This window comes from Glossina fuscipes, unplaced genomic scaffold (assembly GCF_014805625.2).
Source record: "Glossina fuscipes isolate IAEA_lab_2018 unplaced genomic scaffold, Yale_Gfus_2 2, whole genome shotgun sequence".
NCBI classification, from domain to species: Eukaryota; Metazoa; Arthropoda; class Insecta; order Diptera; family Glossinidae; genus Glossina; species Glossina fuscipes.
Genome location: NW_023998416.1, coordinates 12978095 through 12998456, shown reverse-complemented (window position 1 = coordinate 12998456; position 20362 = coordinate 12978095). Strand labels below are relative to the sequence as shown.

At 32.8% G+C, this 20362-nt stretch overlaps 2 protein-coding genes across 5 annotated transcripts in view; one reads left to right on the top strand and one right to left on the bottom strand.

The window, feature by feature from the left end:
• LOC119633982 (protein sickie) overlaps positions 1 to 20362 on the bottom strand; it is a 320882-nt gene that overhangs the window by 191750 nt on the left and 108770 nt on the right. The window lies entirely within an intron of this gene.
• On the top strand, positions 2139 to 4561 carry LOC119633983 (trypsin alpha-3). Its single transcript, XM_038027875.1, has one exon. It carries the CDS (start codon positions 3651 to 3653, stop codon positions 4425 to 4427), a length of 777 nt encoding a protein of 258 aa, XP_037883803.1. The 5' UTR covers positions 2139 to 3650; the 3' UTR covers positions 4428 to 4561.

Here is a 20362-nt window from a genome sequence, read left to right as displayed (position 1 = left end):
TCACTATTTATTAAAACTTAGATTTTTCCGCTCTACACAATATCAATTTTCGTGAAAATCCTTGTTAGGGTTGGGTGCAAAAAATAGACCGAGATAGTCCAAATATGCTACAGTTAATTTCTTACGTTAAATTGCTACTAGTTTTCTCGTATGAACTTCAGTTTTCGTTATATGAGAGGGAGTTCAAAAATTGCCCCTACCAGTCTAAAGTTTTCATACCAATTTACAATAACGAAATAGTATTACTTAACCAATTTTGTCGGGAAATTATGAAAATTACAACATTTTTCCATATAACGACTTTTCAGAAGAGGACGTTATATGGTGAGTGGTCGAAAAAGCACGCCGATCCGAACTATCTTCAGTAGCGTTCGTCGTTGGGTCAAAAGACGTCACTGTATCAAATTTCTTTAAATTATCTGAGAAATTGCGATCTGTATTCTTTCATGGACAGACATCAGATAAACAAATCGACAGACAGGCTTAGATCAGTTCAGATTATGATTTTAAATCGATCGGTATAATATATGGTGGGGTCTATCTCAAGCCTTTCTGAGAATTACATGCGATCGCACTAACTTAATGTATCCTGTACCGCACACAACTGGTGTAGGGTATAAACATATTTAAATTATCGAAATTTTAAATCCTCTATATTTATACATATTCGAAAAAGCACTTATTACCATACTAACAGTAATGCTTAATCCGTCAGAGAGACTTTCCTTTCCTATTTTATAACCTACGCTGCTTGTGGTACAAGGGTATATTAAGCTTGAGTAAAAAACTGTAATATGTATTTAAGTATACATAAGCGACCTGTCGTAATTCCAGAATACACCTCTTTATGTAATTTTTTGCTGCGTTCTGCGATCTAAGAAAACATTTAACCAAAAGACAGTGCATCTACATATTGCCAGCCAACTGATAAAGCATCATGAGAAAGGAAATATAATAACGTACTCATCTATAGAACAAGAAAAGAACAAAAACAAAAAAAGGATATATAATGAATAGAAAAAGTTCATAATAAACAACTCTCTAGAGGCAATTTCTCTGTCAGTTCGTAAACATTTCCTATTTAACGGAATAAATGTAACCCCGTATGAATTCTAATGGAAATGAAAAACTAAAAAAAAAAAAAAAGACTCAAATCTTTGATTTTCGTTTACTTTTATTTTTATTTTTTTTTTTTTTTTAGTCTTGCATTGTTTTATTCATAATGTAATGCTTTCAAATGTAGTATGAATTTTGTGATATTAACTTTTATAACAATCTGTGCGTAAAGTCAACTGGATGATGTTCTGGACATCTGGTAAACCACATCAAAGTCAAATATAACGTACAAATTGCGGTCGAGAATGCTTTTCACTAGCTTGATAACCAAAGAAATAAGTAGAGTAGCAATAATAACCAATGCACAAGTGGTTAAGTACTTGCCAGCATATAATGAATATATATATGTTCTGTGTTGTGTATGACATAAAATAGATCAAGAAAGCGATAGAGATAAAGAGAGTGAGACAGTAATAAATTTTTTCTTTAAGCAATGATATCTGGTTCCGTTGGTCTCAGTCTAATAAAAGACCATAACATTTCAATTACAATACGATACGAAATATTTTTGCCTTCTTTTCCCATTACCGTCATTGGTAGACCGTGTGGTTAAAATTTCACATGTTCATGCGAGTAAGCGTTTAAGATGACTTTTGTTTTACGTATTTTTTTTTTTTTTTTTTTTTTTTTTGCTTTCTTTAATCTAAACGAATCCGAAAAGTTAAATCGTCGAGTTTGGCAAATTGACCGCATTCTTAGTTTGTGGAATGTTTTCAATTGAAAATTGATTTTTGGTTTTCTCTTTTTTCTTCCATTTCGAGCGTTTAGTTTAGGGCATTATTTCATTTCTTTTTTAATCTTTCTGCTTTTGCTTAGTATTTCCTTTCTTTCGGAGGATATACATTATTACAGCTACACTTTGAGGTCGTTCTCCTATGTTCTTTTCATTTTTATTTCATTTATTTCTCTGAGTTATGCATTTGCGTGGAAAAGCGTGCGTGCGGTATAGCAATGACGTAGTTCGATATAGTCCAAGCAACAGTGTGATGCGCTTTATTCCTTTTTTCTTATTTTTCTTTTTTTTTTTTTTTTGTTAACACTTGCCTTTTAAATTGCATTTCACCTTATCTTAACTTTTCACTTGATTCTACCAAGTTAGAAGCACTGATACAATTTTTGTAGCTGTCTGCTCTTTCACTTATTTCATTCAAAACTTGTGTTTTCTTCATTTTTTTTCCCCCCCTTTCCGTATACGCTTTATTGTAAATTTAGTGCAATAACAAGAATTTCCGTTCCAGTGCAAATTATTGCAGATACATTCAATTTTGATGATTGCTGAGTGCTACTGCTTCTATATAAATGTGTGCACACGCGTTTGTCTCGCAATGCATGTTCACGATGCATATTTATGCTTTGGCATAGAAAATTCCATTAGCAAGAGGAGCATATTGTCAATGAAATCTTGAGGATCGATGGCTTTTAATTTAATCAAATTTCCATCAGAAGCAATTTTTAAGGAATGATATCGAAATCATTGCTAAGTACTTTTAGACAAGTCTGTGTAGGTGCTTAGCAATGAAAATTTGAAATTCTAATTAGAAAATCGATCTTCCAACTCGATAGAGAACACAAATGTAAAAAGTCGATGCTTATATTTGCTAGGCCTGTATGTTTAGCTAAAATGTTTAAGGTTGAACAGTCTTTCTATCTCGCTGAGTAATGATATAAAACACTTTTGAATCGTATTGACTCGAAAAATTCTCTTAAGTGTCATAGTTAACTATTCCGCGACGGCTCCTGTCTATAGACGACAATCACTTTGTGCTTTGCAGCGGCTGACATGGCACTGATGCAAATACTACTGATTAACTAATGTTGTGTATCCCTCTATAGCAGACAAATGTTTCTCAGAGCCACTCCGTGCAAAATTAATTGGTGAGTTGGTCAAATGGCAGAGCCAACATTAAAATAATTCTCAGCAACTTTTATACATTGGCTTGACATGATAGAGGTGCCAAGCTTCGTCACTTATTTAGTGAAGCCCATGCCAGGAAACTTTTCTTAATAATGATTTAAAAATCCAGAAGCATTCTAGTTTGCTTGGAATCATTAAATCATTTTCATTGTCTTTACTAAGCATATGACAGCTTTATCAAAATTGTAAAAACCGCTGCTGAACCTTATCGATCAACATTTAGTTGAGAGTGGATGTTATTCAGAAATGCAAGCAACCTGAAGTCTTCGCCAATAAATTTCACTTTGTTCTACGAACAAGTTGACAAAATTAACGTACTCTCGTATTTTTACAAAAAACTTTTAAACGGTATCTAATCTTTTATTCCCCTCGCATCTATTCGTGGGTATAAAGTACCAGAGACTCTCTAACGTAAATTTCAGTTAGAAAACTTTTAAACGGTATCTAATCTTTTACTTTTGTCATATGTCGTAGCAGATATTAAGTAGCAAGGTTGCCTCTTTCGAAAATCGATATGACTATAATTAATCAATTTTATCTAAAGTGCATCTTATTGAAATCATTGGAGTCGCCTATAAAAACCAACGATTACTGCGGAAATCTTCAGTAATTCGGTATAATGTACAAGTTCATAGTTTTATTGTCGCTAGTCAATTGTCTTTTCGTCGGTAGTACACCGTCGTGGAAACCAGAACCACGAATTGTCGGTGGAAGTGACAGTGATATCAAGTCATTCCCTTATCAAGTTTCTGTGCAAACCAATGGCGTACATCGGTGCGGTGGTGTTATCTATAATCGATATATTATAATAACAGCTGCCCACTGCCTTGTCGACGCCCCTGATGATGTAAGAATTCGTGCTGGCTCTTCTGAATGGCATTCAGGGGGAGTGGTAATTAAAGTTCGAAATTATGAAATACATAACGGCTACAGCTCACAAACGATAGTTAATGATATTGCTCTGCTTCGTTTATCTTCTCCGTTGCGCTTCAGCACGAAGATTCAGCCTATTAAACTCGCTACCGCTGTTCCTGACGACAATGCTGCTGCTATTGTCTCTGGATGGGGCATCACTTCTGAGGGCGCCCTTGATATCCCTGATCAATTGAAATCGGTTGAGGTTGCAATTATTAGTCGAAGTAACTGTGCTTCCTCTACGTATAGTTACGGGTCTAGCATCAAACCATCAATGATTTGTGCTGCTGGCGCGGAGAAAAGTGCTTGTCAACGAGATTCTGGTGGCCCGTTGGTATCTGATGGCCTTCTAGTTGGTATAGTATCGTGGTCGGAGGGTTGTGCTGATCCTAAATATCCGGGTGTCTATGTCGATGTTGCCGAACTACACCTGTGGATTATACAGACGTCCCATTTGTTGACCTCCCCTAAACCTCTATAGGTTAATACATCTTATCCGTAGCCTTCACACTAATGCTACGATTTTGTTTTTAAATTTGTGAACAGAGTTGGTCGGAGAAGTGACACACAAGATATTATTTACATACGATATCATGTCAATTCAATTCAAAAAAAGAGAAAATAAAAGAATTAATATCTCTTTATTTTATCTCTCTTGATAAATGACTTACGATGGAAATTTATCAAGTAAAGAGTTAATAAAAGAGCTCTCGATGCTTATCTTAAGTGGCCTGTAATTATTATTTAAGACTTCTACATATAATTATTATGCTCTAGAGTAAAGCTGATAACACGGAAGGTAGATGAAAAACTCTTGAAAAATTATGCTTATTTTCTTTTCTTTTTATTAAATTTTCCTTTTAACTTAATTTTGTTGAGCGCCTACCCAATAAAGCACGTGCTACTCACTGTCTATTTACCTTAAGTAAACCTTTTGAAAGTTGCACTTATTGATGCGAAGATGGCTCGTAAAGTTTTTTTTCGTAAAATTTTTCTTGCTTCAATAATAACGGTAAACTGTGTTAGAGAAATCATAAAAGTTGAAAGATGGAGGCATGCAATGCAGCCAGGCAGGCAGAAAGGCACTTAAACATGAACTTGTACACAGGATGTGTAAGCAGCATGAAGTTCTACATAGTCAAACAACGCCAGCATTGAAAATAGTGCCAACTATTCCCATACATAATATGGGGCACACAATAACTAGTGAAGTAAATCTGTCAGTTAGTCTTTCAGCCGACTCGAATTCTTTCTTTTTCTTCTTCTTTTTTTTTTTTTTTTCTTTTTTTCCTTTTATTAGCATGATTGTACTTCCTGCATGTTTCTGTTAAATACATATTTGTAAAGGCAATTTTGTGTAATTTTGTTTGTATTCATTGAATTATTATTTCCAGTTTTTTTTTTTTTTTTTTTTTCGTTCTTCGACTACGCCGTTTATCTCTTTTTTCAATTCTTATGCGGCTTTTGGAATCTAGAATGGAACGTTTAGGAGGGATGATAAAATTTACAATTTCTTAGTTAAGGAATATTAGTTATTGTCTCAAAGCTATTTACAAATGAATTTTTAAAAGTATTATGAAATTTTAAATGAAATTTTTCCTGTTCAAACAGTTATTTTGATATCGTTGGAGTTAACCTGCGTTTTAACTCTATCACATTTAATCTTTAAAAAGGCGATGTGCATTAACAACTTTCCATACAATATTCCTTTAATAACCGGAATAATTTTATAAATAATTATGCAGTAATTACGATAAAAATCATTGGCAATCCTCTCCTTTATCATATGATAAGACTTAATAGGCAATAGCGAGCAACAACAAAATAGCCAGCAATAGTCTTATCAGTAGATATTGTAAAAACAGGGCTCATTTATTTTTAATAACATTAAATTGATAATATCTCACATGTAGACATTTTAATGATAAAACAAAAGCACTGTGCCATATAATGACATTTAAATTTACATACATAACATACACACGCAATCACATACGCAAACTTTTATAATAGATTGGTGGGAAAGTTCTGACATCTCTTATTACATGCAGGTAATTTTACTTGCCAGATCAACGCAAGCAGATGAAATGCCTCGTGTGGGGTCTTATTACTTAGCGTACTTCTGGTAGGATGCAAGGGCTTTCAATAGCCTTCATCACTTAATTAAGAAGTGGAGAATGAAAAAAAAAACAGCGGATAAAGTGCGTTTGATATGAGTTCCAGAAACGAAGCGATGCATCGCTTTGCTTGTAAAAACTTATGTGACGCGTTGAGAAACTGTAGCTGTAAGTATTCGAACCTGCTAAGAATAAATTGCCGAATTTCTTTCGGAATATTTTAGCCCCAGCAAAGTTGGTCACCGATCTGGGCGATAATGACGTTTGGTGGACCATCTTCAACACTAATCCAAATTTAACCTCTTTACCAACACATCAAATATCCTCAAATTCGGATATTATATGCGTGCAAAATATGACCGAACTTTATCGCCAACCTAATATAATCTACATCCATTCAAAAAAGTATATCATAAAGTGCAATGAAAGAAAAAAGAACCGTTTACAAATATATAATTTTAAGGAAGAAAGAAATTTTAATCAATTGAAAAATGCCTTTGAATTTACGGCATTCATTATATACTTTTTTGGTTTTAAAAATGTGAAAAAGCTTTAATCGATATGAGCGATAATTACCGCCCCATGCAACTTTTTTTTGATAACGATAATATGGCGATTGCTTCATACGGCCATGAGTAATGTTTGAGAAATATTTAAAAATCAATGCTTTACTTAGTTCTTCAAGCATTGTGAACCTGCTTGCGGTAGTCGACTTATACTACCTACGGGCGCAAACTAAAGCAACAAATTATCAAGTTATCCCACTTTTAGTTCTACAATTTTTTTCTTCGGCCTGTATAAACTGTGATGATGATAATGGTATCTAAATGTTATCAGATTTCCATATCAATTTTTGTAACGCTGTACGATGCAGCACCTAAGGCCATAAGAACAGACAGACAATTCCAAATTAAGTTCAACCTTCGTTCTAATCAAGAATAAATAAAATATATGGCCACCTTTGAGGTTGAGATTGACTGGGACGAAGAAGTAGTTCCGAAGTGTCACACAAGGCTTTTTGTGTAGTTGCGTTTTAATGCCTTTTCGCGCATTTTTGATTAGATAGATGTGATTAGTCTTCTTGTGCGACTTTTCTGGTCCATGCTTTGCACTGCGACGTTAATTGGTACAATTCAAGAGAACAAACTAAGAAAGGGACTTACAGCTGGCTTAATGCTATGGGAGACTATATGAATTAAAGTGATTATGCGAAAGAAAGCATAAGTATGTAATTGTATGGGCACCAGGACCCATTAGAGATCTCAGAGATATTTTTGACTAACTAGCCTTCTTCTTGAGGAATTTTTAATGAAGAAAATATACATGTTCACGAAAACACGCAATTACTGGTAAGTTTTACTCAATCGCAGCATTAGAAGTGACTACCTCAAGTGCTACTATTCCCGCATGACGATGCCTTAACAAAATTATCTTCCGTTTTCTTATGGTATCACATCTCGTTTACACGTTGATGTTAATCTAATTCAATCATGACATTTCACTCTTTCTTCGCGATTTACTTTAACGAGCATCAAGATTGGTTAACCAAGTTACGGCTGAAATAAATACAAGTGAAATAATAATGAAATTTCCGGACAAGCAATATATATATAAGTACATTATTTTCTAGAATACATTTTCTCCCTATATAAGCATAGAAATTTTAATAAATCTTCGATATCTAGGTATTATATGCAGACAGGTGAAAGGCTCTTATAGCTAGCTTCGCTACTTTTGTGCTGGCATTTCAAATGCGTTGATGAATATTTCTACTACGTTGTGGGCAGTATATTGTGTGCATTTCATACTCTATTACTTTGTTTCTTTTGGGCTTGATTATCGACATATCAAAATCAATTTTTAAACTGGAGCTTGGAGGATGAAAGTGAAGCAATGTGTATGCAAAGTTAGAGATTTCTATTTTAAGTTTTTCAGACTGGCCGGACAAATCGTCGACAAATGCACGGGCAAGCAAAAGGACGGGCGAGAACTTTCGTATACCACTATCCTTTAAAAAGTGATTGTAGAAAATATTTTTATTAGAATTAAGGAAAAAAAAAAATTGAAATTCTATACATAACTGAAAAATAGAATTTTTTGTAAATTGATGCAAAATGTAAAGCATACTTTTTGTTGCTTTCTCATTGTTTTTATTAAAACATAGCTTCTGCTGTTTTACAGTTTGAAAAAGTTTTCATTTTATATTTAATAAACTTTTTTAAATTTATTCAATCGTATTTCAAATTAGTGTTTTTCTAAATCTAGTACTAATTGTATTGTTTACTTGTACGTATGTACATTGTGACACATAAATTGTGCTCACAAGTTCGTTTTTATGGTTACAGTCCACTGCTTAATTGAATTTTGTTACAAATTTATTCTACAATGACGCGGAATTATTACTGCTTCGCATTAGAAAACACTGCAAACGCCGTTAATTAGTATACCGAACTTTAGAGAGAATGAATGAATAATTTTAATTTATATGTATTATTATTTTTTCATATTTTGTAATATTAATATGCTTTGTAATAAATATTGTTTTTTACATTGAGGTGTTTAATTAGTTACTGTCGCTTTTTAAATTATTAATGCATTTTAAATATTAATACAATGTAGCAAAAAAAAAAAAAACGCTGATTGGAAAATTTAATAAATAAGGGGTACAGAAGACATAGTAATCTAATAGCCAGCTAAGCTAACTATCTGAAACGGTTGAAAGTATGAAGAGAAATTAAAATGGGAAGAAAATTGGAGTTTTTATTGAAAGGTCTTTTGCAATTTCTGTGAAAAAAAGTTTGTTAAGCATTAACCTTTCTAAATTACAGCACATTAGGTCTAGCAAACAAACATTGTCTCGAAAATTAAACGTCGCTTTCTGAGGCTATCAAAAAAGTCTTCAAACAACTATAATGACAAGGCGTCTCCGTCCGTATAGACACTTCTTTTATGGGTTTATTCAAAATATTGATTTTTTAAACAAGCGCTCTAGCTATTGATTTGGAAGCCTTATCATTTTCGCCCTGGTACAGCTACTTTGCGCGAAATTCATCGCTATCAGAAAAGTACTGAATCACTGAGGTTACCTTTCCAACGCTTGGTGGTGCTCGAAATTATAAAACAGATTCGTCCTCTGTGCTCTACTCTGCTGTGACCGCTTTAAAGGCACACACTTGTGCAGCATTCATGCTAAACGAACTACAATTATGCCAAAAGATGTCCAATCGGCTAGACGTATTCGTTGAGAACGTGCTTAAATTCGTAAATAAATGGACTTACAATAAAGTCAGTTATTTCCCGAACGGCCCGTGAAGCACTCTTCTGGTCTTCATGCTTTTCATTCGAATTTTTTACAGTGTCTTTAAAACAATATTCCGCAAAATAGTATATAAAATATTTTGGATAAGTTAATTTAAAAATTTTTTATTAATAAAAGAGTGTTTTTTTTTTTAATTCAAATTTTCAACAAAATAGGTTCGGGTCGTAAAAGTCCTTTAACTGAAAATGCCTCGGAAGAATAGTTCCGGTATTGTCATTCGATATTGATATCTTTGAAAATCTATATGTATATATATATATATTTTTTCTAGTACTTAAAGGTATGCTTTATAGCTCCCTTCAATGTTCGTTAAGTTGTTACTGTACTGCTACTATTTAAATCATAGGTAGATATATGCTTTTAACTAAGGTCGTCGATTTATTACTTATTTACGTTTCCTTAATCACCAGTTCATAAGATCGTAGTCGGACTTTATCAGACGAAAATCCTTGGATTTCACTACTTTGTAATACGATTACATTTATAAATATGTCCTCTGCGTTGAGATTGATTGTCTTGTAAAACTTATAAGGGGAATTGATTATTTCATAAAACATATACGACGGGTTCATGTCGTTGTCATGTCATGACAGTGCAATAACATTGGTTATGGCACAGTGTAAGTTTCAGTTGCATACACGCTGTCATTCAATGTATATCAATGTGTACGAAAATAGACGTCATTTAGGATATTGGATGTTTTTCTGCCGAAGCCATGGAAATGATTAAGTTGGCTTGGAGTGCAAGTGCAGTAAAGCATGAGGCAGTTAGTTCTAGCCTAACAGTGGTTTGCGATATTTCATGCGAAAAGTTGTAGTCCTGAGGGTGATGAACAAAATTCAAGACCAAAGGCAATCTAAAAAGTGATCCTCAACTTGACTTGCCAACTACTCCCGATTAAAGCAGATTCTTCCGATCTGCCTACTTCTCATTATTACTGATTCAGACAATTGCAGTCATATTTAGCACATCAACCGTTCGTAAAAATGTGAAAGATGCCCGAAAATGGATCAAAAACACAAAGTTGCTACCCCACGGGCGTGTGTGAGCTGCACAATATAAGACAGAAAACCACAGATAGTAATGAAGTACATGACAATTATTAAACTGCAAGTTGCAAGTATATTTTATATATATTTCAATATTATCACAGAATGCAAGGAATTTGTTTATACAGCTAATAAATGGACAATAATCTTAATTTATAAGCAGATTAAAGTTATGATATAGTTTTGAAAAAAATTCTGTCGAGAAATTATTGTTGTGTAAATTCAGTTACAGTTATTGTGCAAATAACTAAGACGTAGAAATGTTTATTTAAACATGTTAAAAGCAATCAAATCATGATTGCTTACATTTTTGCATAACTTAGCCTTCAACGTTCTTCCACACTTCCTATGTACATCTCTGCAATCCGAATTATATTTAAAATTACCATAAAAAAGCAAGTTTAATAATAATAAAAAAAAATAATAATAATAATAATTGTGTGTAGCACAGTGCGTACAGCAATTATACGTTGATAAACAAGCTATTCTATGTGCATTTATATGATATATATATGTATAAATTTCACTTCTCCCCACCCAATGTAGAAAATATTATTTCCATTGTATTTATATAATAATTCTTTATCATCTATTATGCATTATTATTGTTCTGTGACCGATTCTATGTGACATTACATAAAGATAAGTAAGAAGATTATATTCGTTCATCACCGAATCTTGTACATCCATCACTGTTATCCTAAAAAATGAAAAGCATTAAATTTTCATACTCTCCATACTGTTTACCACGGATACCACATAATTGCGATGGACAGACTAACATGTTTATTATGGGGTTTTTGGAGTTTGCTTCTGCGCATTATAAATGAATTGAAAAAAAAATTAAACTTTGTTACACGATAATAATGTCCAGAGGTGGCTAATTTTTCCCATATTTGTATAGGTACTACAGCATAGCCCATAGAACATATTCTGAAATTTTTGTTGATTTTTCAGCCGTAATGAGCAAAACCACTTTTGCAACACAGGAGTATTCGCAATCCACATATTACCATAGGTTTGTCCTTCGACCGATCTGGACCATTTGCCAATGTGAACCTTCGTGCAAGAACTCATTATACGGACAGATATGGTTAAATCGATTCAGATTTTGATGCTAATTTACAATATGTATCCATATGATTAGAGGTCTGGGCGTTGTAAACAATTTGACAAAATGAATATACCCCTCATCCTTCTGTAGTGGTTATAAAAAATATCACGCATGATTTACGAGGCCGGAATACCCTGCACATGTAAAATTTATCATTTTGTTTATTGTAAAAATTTCAAGCTTCATAAAGCAAAAAAAAAAAAAGGCCGAAATATTAAAAAAGCACGAACTACTGAACACACAAAAATACATAAAAGATCGTATAGTTTGAGTGACATGTATACATATAAATATGTCAGGATTTTATTGACATTTTAAATTTCACATCTTTTTATTTTACTAAAGCGAGCTTTTACGAGTAGTTTTTTTTTTAATTCGCTTGGGTTTACTATCGGAGCAAGAGGATATATTCATTCTCTCTCTTTACACGTAACAAACATAAAATTTCTTGATAATTTTTTTATTAGAATAAATCTCATTGAAAATGATAGAAGTTCTAGCTGAGAAACTTTTCAATTAGAGGAGAAAAAAAACTTTTCTTTGTTAGATATTCTTGAGCAAACTATTTCACTATTTCACAACATTTCCTTGGAATATTTTTTTGCACAATCACATGTTCCCCAAAGTTAAAACGCTTGTTATTGCAGTCTGAAGATAAAACTCCGATAGCCAGACAATTAACATAGGCAGACAAACATATATATATCCCGTTAATCAACAGAAGCTCTTTGAATATTTTGTAAATTATGCGAAAATGCCTTTGGATACTTTGAGAATATGTCTGCACACAAACCTATGCTGTGAGCATTTTTAGAAATGTCAATTTCCTAGTCGTTGATCTCAACTCAACCATGAACTTTGTTATTTCACTCGAAACACTTGTATATTCACACATAGCTATGTGCTGTAAAAATATTGCTTTCAATGATTATAGATATGTTCGCGTAGCCACTCATCGCAAATAATCGAAATGCAAACCCGCGCGAAACATATTTTTTTTCAATTTTAATATTTCAAGTGTAACGAGCTTGAGCACGATTTATTTTTCTTTGATAGAAAACGCATAGAGACAAAATGATTCGACCTAAATCGAAAATATTTTTTCTCTTTGGCTTTTAGAAGAACGTTGAAAAAATTTATATGTGGATATTATATTGAATAATTGATATTCTATAGCAATTTATTATAAAGTCATTTACTTGTACTATTCCACTACTCTTTTTCCGAAATTTAGCGGGTAAATGATGGAAAATTAAATCACAGAAAAAAGCAAAAATATATGAAAAACTGATTTATCTTCAATTAACGATTTGCACAAAATTCGATCGGTATATATGTGGATATATAGGTGCGTATATGGGGGTGTGTGTAAGCATATGCAATATGGAAAACTAAGACAATCTTTTTTACTTGAAGAGATACCTTGTCTAGAGAGTACGGTGTGTTTTTCGGGTGGACACTCTCAGGCGAAATTCTGCAACTTATATAATGAAAACTTAATGATTGAAGAAAAAGGTTATTCCATAGGCTAATCTGTCGGGTTATGCAAAAAAAATCTGTCAGTGTCTTACTAAATTTAAACGATGTCCTACAGATATCGATAACGCGGAAAGTAATGCCCGATCAAAAGAAGTTTTTGCAAGAGAAAGCGTCGAAAAAATTCCGAAAATTATTCTCGATATTGGAAAAACAAAGTTGCATTGCGATAACTGGCATTCCGAATATATCAAAAGGTAATGTATTCACTACTATAGAGCGGTTTTGTGCCCCATCCGGAAGGACTTGAGAGAAAGGTATCTTTTCTTATACCTATCGACTTGAAATCATTTTCCGCCTCGGCTTATGCTTATCTGTACATTTCTCCATGTTGATTTCCTGTGATTTCTGGCCCGAGAACGAACGCTATTAAAATAAGTTCGGATCGGACCACTCTTTCGAGCCTTCCTATATGATGCATTATTTTCAAAAGCCGTCTGACATCGTGCTAGCTCAGAGTGGAATAAATGCAAGGCGTCACAAATCGATGGCTGCTATGGAATTGAGCTTTCAATTGCCGCCGCATCAATCGATCGTATTTTCCAGCCCATTTGCCCACTAGTGATTATTGTCTGTTTGTAAATATTAAACGGATGCTTCAAGGAAACGGGTATTTGTCACCACGGCGTAGACGGAAGCGATTTTTAAGGGACTTGACAAATCCTTCTATAAACGAGCATTGAAATGATCGAGAAACTGGTTGCATTTGTTGTATCAGTCATGAGTAGCTGAGTAGGTAAGAATCGGTACTTAGCAAGCCAATGGTCGCGGTAGCTATTGCGAGTGACTAGACGGTAAAGACTTATTGATTGATCACATACTCAGTATGCTGCGGCCATCAACTCTCTTTTCAAAATTTATCTAACTTAAAATGCTGGTTCAATATCTTTTGAAAGCTACATACATAGATTATTCGTATTTCGTAAATCTAATCGTCAAACGATTAATTTAGGTATACGTCAACCGGAGTTTAAATTGATCAATTGAAAATGATTCAATTGATATTTTAAAGTTTGCTTTTCTTTGAAAAATTTTCAATTTATTAAAAGCAACAAGAAATTATAATTTAATCGCATATTTCATCGTTTACTTCAACGAGGTTCTATTGTTTATTTCTTATTAAATTTCTTCGAATTTCTAATTTCTCAAAACGGTTATAAGTTCTTGCATGTTGCTGTTCCTTTTTGGTTTTCTAATTTTTCAACAAAACTTATTTTTTATTTTTTTGCTCAATTGTTGAGTCTTATCACGTTTTCTTAGTCGTCGAGCATATTCGTTATCATACATATTCAGTTAAGTATGTAGTCACGTTCGAATTTATGCAAAATATTTCATTGAATAATAGATTTTATCAAAAAATAAGTTGAAATATTTTCAATGAAAGTAATGATAAACTAATAAGAAACTCATATCCATGGCTTGATGCGAATTTTGATCTCTCTCCCCTATGCACAGTGTCTCTTGTTGAACAAATTCCTACTGCAAGCAGTTCTTTATATGAAACAAATGTTGAACATTTTCCGCTATAGAGAGTTTTTCATATTAATTGAACTTTTAACTCACGCCACTACAAACACTTTTTCGTATATCATCTGTATGATGCATAAGTGATTGATGAAAATATTATGAAATTTTAAACCTTTTTCCCACGATTGTTTCGTGAGAAGATCACCACCCTTTTTCCAACTTTGTCTAAGAATGCATGAGCTAGATTTAAAATTGTAAATAAATTTTTAATTATTCAAAGATCCCTTATAGTTGATTAGTTATCGATCAAGATTATCACGCTGCTCAAAACTATGTGCAATGCCTATGTAGAATCTCGTACATTTTAACGTGGGTTACAAAGAGAATGAAAAAACTAATACATGTTCATTCACTCTGGAAATGGATATAGACAAAAAAAAAAAAAAAATGAAGCCTAATTCCAGTTAGGCACCGCAAATACTAAGCTAACGTAACTTACTATAACGCAGATTGCAATTTCAAATCTTAGCCGACTATAATTCACTTCGAACAATGATGAGTCATCCAAAGCTGACTTTACTCATTTTGTGACTTATGGATGACGTAATAACGCACTAAGCAAATTCATAGGATTATATACAAATGTCGAATGGTTATTGACAATAACGGCAATATATATATATATATCAACCTACGAACTTATTGAGTAACGTGTTAGAGATCAACGAAAAGACGGCAAAAATTTGAATTGTGCTTCTAGCATTATTAACATTCTGCGCACGTAAAGAGATGGAACAATGAATTTTATTCAAAATATTGATCTAAAAAGTGTTTCTTCGGACGGATACCATTGGAAGGGTATATGTATTCAGCTGCTGCTTGTATGTGTTTATACGCGTGAAACAGGAAGGATCGTTACAGCATCTATGCGAAGAAACTTACGAAGTAGTGGAAAAGAGTAAGAAATTTTTCAAAGCTGATATTTATGGTGGGGTGAAAGTAATATTAATTGACTAACTTGGACAGCAATTCATGGAGATTGCAAATAACGTACTTTAGCATATTTCGGCTGACGGTAAGAGTGGGAAAGGGCTACATTAATAAAACAGTAAGAGGGGAAAAACGGTTTACACTTAATTTTCTAAATAGAACAACGAAGGGTTGCATTTTATTTATTTATTTTTTTTTTCTTCAGGGGGAGCAGTGCTGTATTTTAGTTCAAAATCATACAGTCCGCTTAGTTATTTTCTACTTTTCTTGAAGTTTACTGAAAATTATTCAATTCATTTTTATTATTTAATCAATAATGATTTGAATCTGTTTACATATTATGTTAATTTAAAATCAAAATGCATATAAAACAAAAATATTAAATTTCATTGGGAAAGGAAAACAAATAATTTCCGCCAACCATTTGAAAATATACAATGTAAACTGATATTTTTAACTCATTTTAATTACTTCGTTTGCACTGACTACAGTCAATCAACACCTGTTCAACCAAAAAAAATTTATTTATTTATTTATTTATTTTTTTTTTATTTTTTTTATTTTTTTTAGGTTAACTAAAAAAAGTCAAATAATACTTTAAATGAGTGCTTACCTCTACGTTTGTTATTTTGGTTGTCTGTATTTGTTATTGCGGTTTCAAGTGTCAATGCATTTCGCTGCCTCAGTTAAAAGCGTGAACAGTCGCACACGCACACATCAGCGTTATATAGGTGCTTAACGCACTCAGTACCCATAATTGAACTTGAAACTGGTCACCACTACTTGTTAGCAGTTTTGTTTATTTGTTTTGTTTTATTTTGTTTGTTTCTCTTTTTTTTTTTTTTTTTTTTTGTTTTAGCAGTGACCGTAATTTTATTTTGATTTTTTATATAGATAGCATTTTCCCTTAAAAATAGTTTGAGTGTTATGAACGTGTCTGCAATTTATAATAATTTCATTTCGTTTTAATAGTGACGATTGTTATTATATTATAGATTGAATGATAATTAAGATGTAAATTAGTTTAGAAATTGCTAGAAATATATATTTTGGAAGGTGAGGGCAATAGCATCTAGTGTACCATTTTACCGCATCTATATATGGCGCTCAAAGCGTTTTCTCTCTTCTAATCGAATAAATGAACGCATTCTAAGGGTATTTCAGATCACACTTTTCGTCGGAAATATGCAGAACTTAATGCTTCAGAGTACTACTATAATGGGGTAAAAAAGCGTGAAAGTTTTTATTGGTCTCATTATACCCGACACAACTTGTTGCACAAAAGCATATATTAGGTTTAACGCGCATGAATAGACCAGGAGGTAAAGAATTGCGATTAACAATGGTCCCGGGTTCAAGTCTCAAGCGTGGTAGAGTTCACAATACAGGTAAGCATATGGTGTAAGTCATTTGGCAGCCTTTAAAATCCATAGTTTGTAAATTAATTTACAAAATATATAAACAACAGGTAAACAAATATATTAAGCTTGTGCAATACCCACATGAACTTGAGATACGCCCAACTTTTATTATTATTATATTTTTATTTATTATATCGAGCAATTCGGAATCACTTTCTACAACGATGTACGTTTCCCTGGCCATCCGCCCGTCTGTCCATCTTGTTTTCTTGTGTTCAACGTACAGATCGCAATTTATGAAATTTGGTACGCTAACATGTTTTGGCCCAAAGACGAACGCTATTGAAAATGTTTCAGATCGAACCGGTTATTCCAATACAAGACCCTGTTGCGAAAACTCGTTATATGAATAACTGTATTAACCAGTCAACTGCCTATGATGAATACGTACATAATGGAAAACAGTAAAACATTTTGTGTTATGACAAATATGTACGTCACGATCTGTCCATCCGTCCTTGTCGGATTTTCTCATAAAATTTTATCATAACGAATGTTTGTTTGTGTCTATGTCATTTTGTCAAGTTATTTCATTACAATCTAATTTCATATTACATATACCCTCAGTACGTCAGTATGACGATTACATTCGTCATCGCTAATTTATGCGAAGCAATTTAACTGCACATTTCCAAAGTGGCCAATACAGTTAACTGGTTAAGCGGAGTGGTGTGTGGTATGATGAGCCGTGTTTCATTGTAATCTTTTATATATATGTGCTCTGGAAAGTAGTGCGCCTGAATCGGCTTTATATTGCAACGAATGTACATTTAAATCCACTTTAGATGTTAAATGCAAATCGAATTATAGTCGAATTAGTATCGAATTCAAAAATTTTCTTTATATCAAATAAAGTAAAAATGTTCCAGCTTCAGGAACTAAATCAAATTAGCTACGGTTGCAATAACACAGAAAGAATTCATTATAGTTATAAATTTAACTCGATTGATCGTCACAGATAATACGAAACTAATTCGCTAATACATACGGCATAAAATTTATTTATTTATTTGTTTGTTAACTGAGTTCCGCTACAGATTACATCGTTAGCTGTATATAAAATGTGAAGACAACTTCATTGAAAATAACTTATATAACAGGATCAAACGAAACAATTCTTCAAGATACAATAACATATGCTCATGTGTATATATAAACGATTATAGTAAATAAAGATAAAAATAAGGGTGACTTTAGTTTAAACGAAAGTCGTAAGATATTTATGCAAAGGCCACAATACCTATCTAACTGTATAAAGTATTTGAAAGCATATTTCTTTCAATACTAAGAGAAAAAGTGAATAAGAAAAAATGAAAAGCTTGATTATGTCAAGTAAATACACATCTGAGACGTAATTAATTTGAAAAAATTTTGTTGACCGGATTTGTCTGCGTTTAAACAAAGTATGAAAAATTAGGCAATTAGTTATGTAATAAAATGTTTGTATTCATACTAAGGAAGGGGATAAAAATATCGAAAATGTTAACGTTAATAACGTCACCCGTATAAAGGTAACCTTGAAGGATTTTGGGAGCAAAGTCAAATTCAGTGCAATGACAAAAGGAAAACCGCACCAAATAATGAAAGTAATATTATGCTAATAAGGGGGAATGTGCCTAAAAGTTAATTAAGTAACAAAATACATGAACGATGTCAACGAATAGAGCCATCTAATTAGCCAAATCGTTAGTATAATGTAAAGAACTGCGTACAAGGAGTAAATTTTAAATGCAAAACATGTCCGAGGAACGAAAAAAGGTTAAACTAGAAAGAAATCACTCCACCATTTAATGCCCAAAAGCTAATCGAAATCGATTAAAACGTTGACTTAATCCACATTGCGAATGGCCAAATGGCCAAAGCGAGAAATGTTTTCCTTATTAACATCTTCAGTAACAAATTTTGAAACTACTTTCGACTCAAACTTTTTATTACGTGGGGTGGGGCTTACACTTGCTTATGCACTATAGGCCTTGTAGAATCTATTCAAAAGAAAGGCTTCAGAATTTTGTGTTGGCTCTCGTTTCTTGCTTTGCCTCCTTATGGAAGTAGATGGCTTTTATTAGCGTAACGTAAGGCGGGTTTACCTTGATGTTTCCTTCTTAACAAACTTAAAGAATTGCACCCTTAATGCGCCGGCGTTCACTAGGTAGGTGAGATAAGCTTTAATGCTCTTACCTCTTTTTCTACGAACTTTGTTTTCATAAAACTCAACCACTGTAGATATAACTACGAATTTCTAAAACCATTTGCAAGAATCCACGCGATATCTATAATTTAATTTTAACATCCAATGCCTTAAATTCGGTTAAATCAATTCCTTAATACGCGCGCTTTGACTATATCTGGTTGAAACTAATTTTTAATGTCAAAAACTTTCTATGGTTCGTCTAATGAATTGAATGCGTACGCACTGAAATTTGAATTCGCGACCATCGACTTGTCCTTCGCTGCTCCTATGCTCTCCGCTATGCCGCAGGAAAAGCAGAAGCAAGAAGAAAGATTGATTCGATATTGATTCAAACTGACTGATATTTATTCCTCTCGTTCCTCGTATATTCGCCGATCTTCGTTACACAATAGTCTCTGAAGCAAAATAGTTCCACAAACACCCGACTCTTTCTATAATCCATCCTTATCGCCTTTCTCATTCCCATGATATTCCCTGAGTGGCTGGTCATAGAGAAAAAAATATATATATATATTTCCGTCTGCATTAATTTGCTCTGCTATCCTGATCAAGCGTATACGAGAGTCTTCGCTGCAGGATATTAGAAGTCCATCAAAGTCCAATAAATTGTCTAATTATATGTGACAATAGTTGGAGTATAAGCCTTTTATATAATATGGCTTTCAAGTTTTCTCACATTTAGTCATTAACTTATTGCTCACATATAAAATTCTTATAAAATATGTAAATAAAACAATTTACGATGTCTTGTGTGATTTAAACAACTTTAAGTATTGTATGTAATAACTCAGAACAGCAATAACTCAGGCAATTTAATGAATGAATGAGTGAACGAACGAATGAACAAACGAATGAACAAACGAACGAACAGTTTACTGACTACGAAGAAAAAGAAGTCAACAAGTGTCGAGTGATATATAAAGGACAAGTACACAATAATATACGATAAAAATTGTTGCATTGATGTTATTCTTGTTGTTGTTGTTGTCGTTTCAATCAAGCATAAAATCGTTTAACGTAACAGCACGTACTTATGTCAAATACGAATGAAAACTTACGTATATTGAATTTTTTTAATATTATTTTTTTTCTTTTCTTTTTTTTTTTTTATAATGAATGTAAAAATTAATAGCAACTGACATAAAGAAATGTTTATATACAATACGCCGTTCAAAATATAATGAATTCCATAAATAATTTCTTTTCTGAACA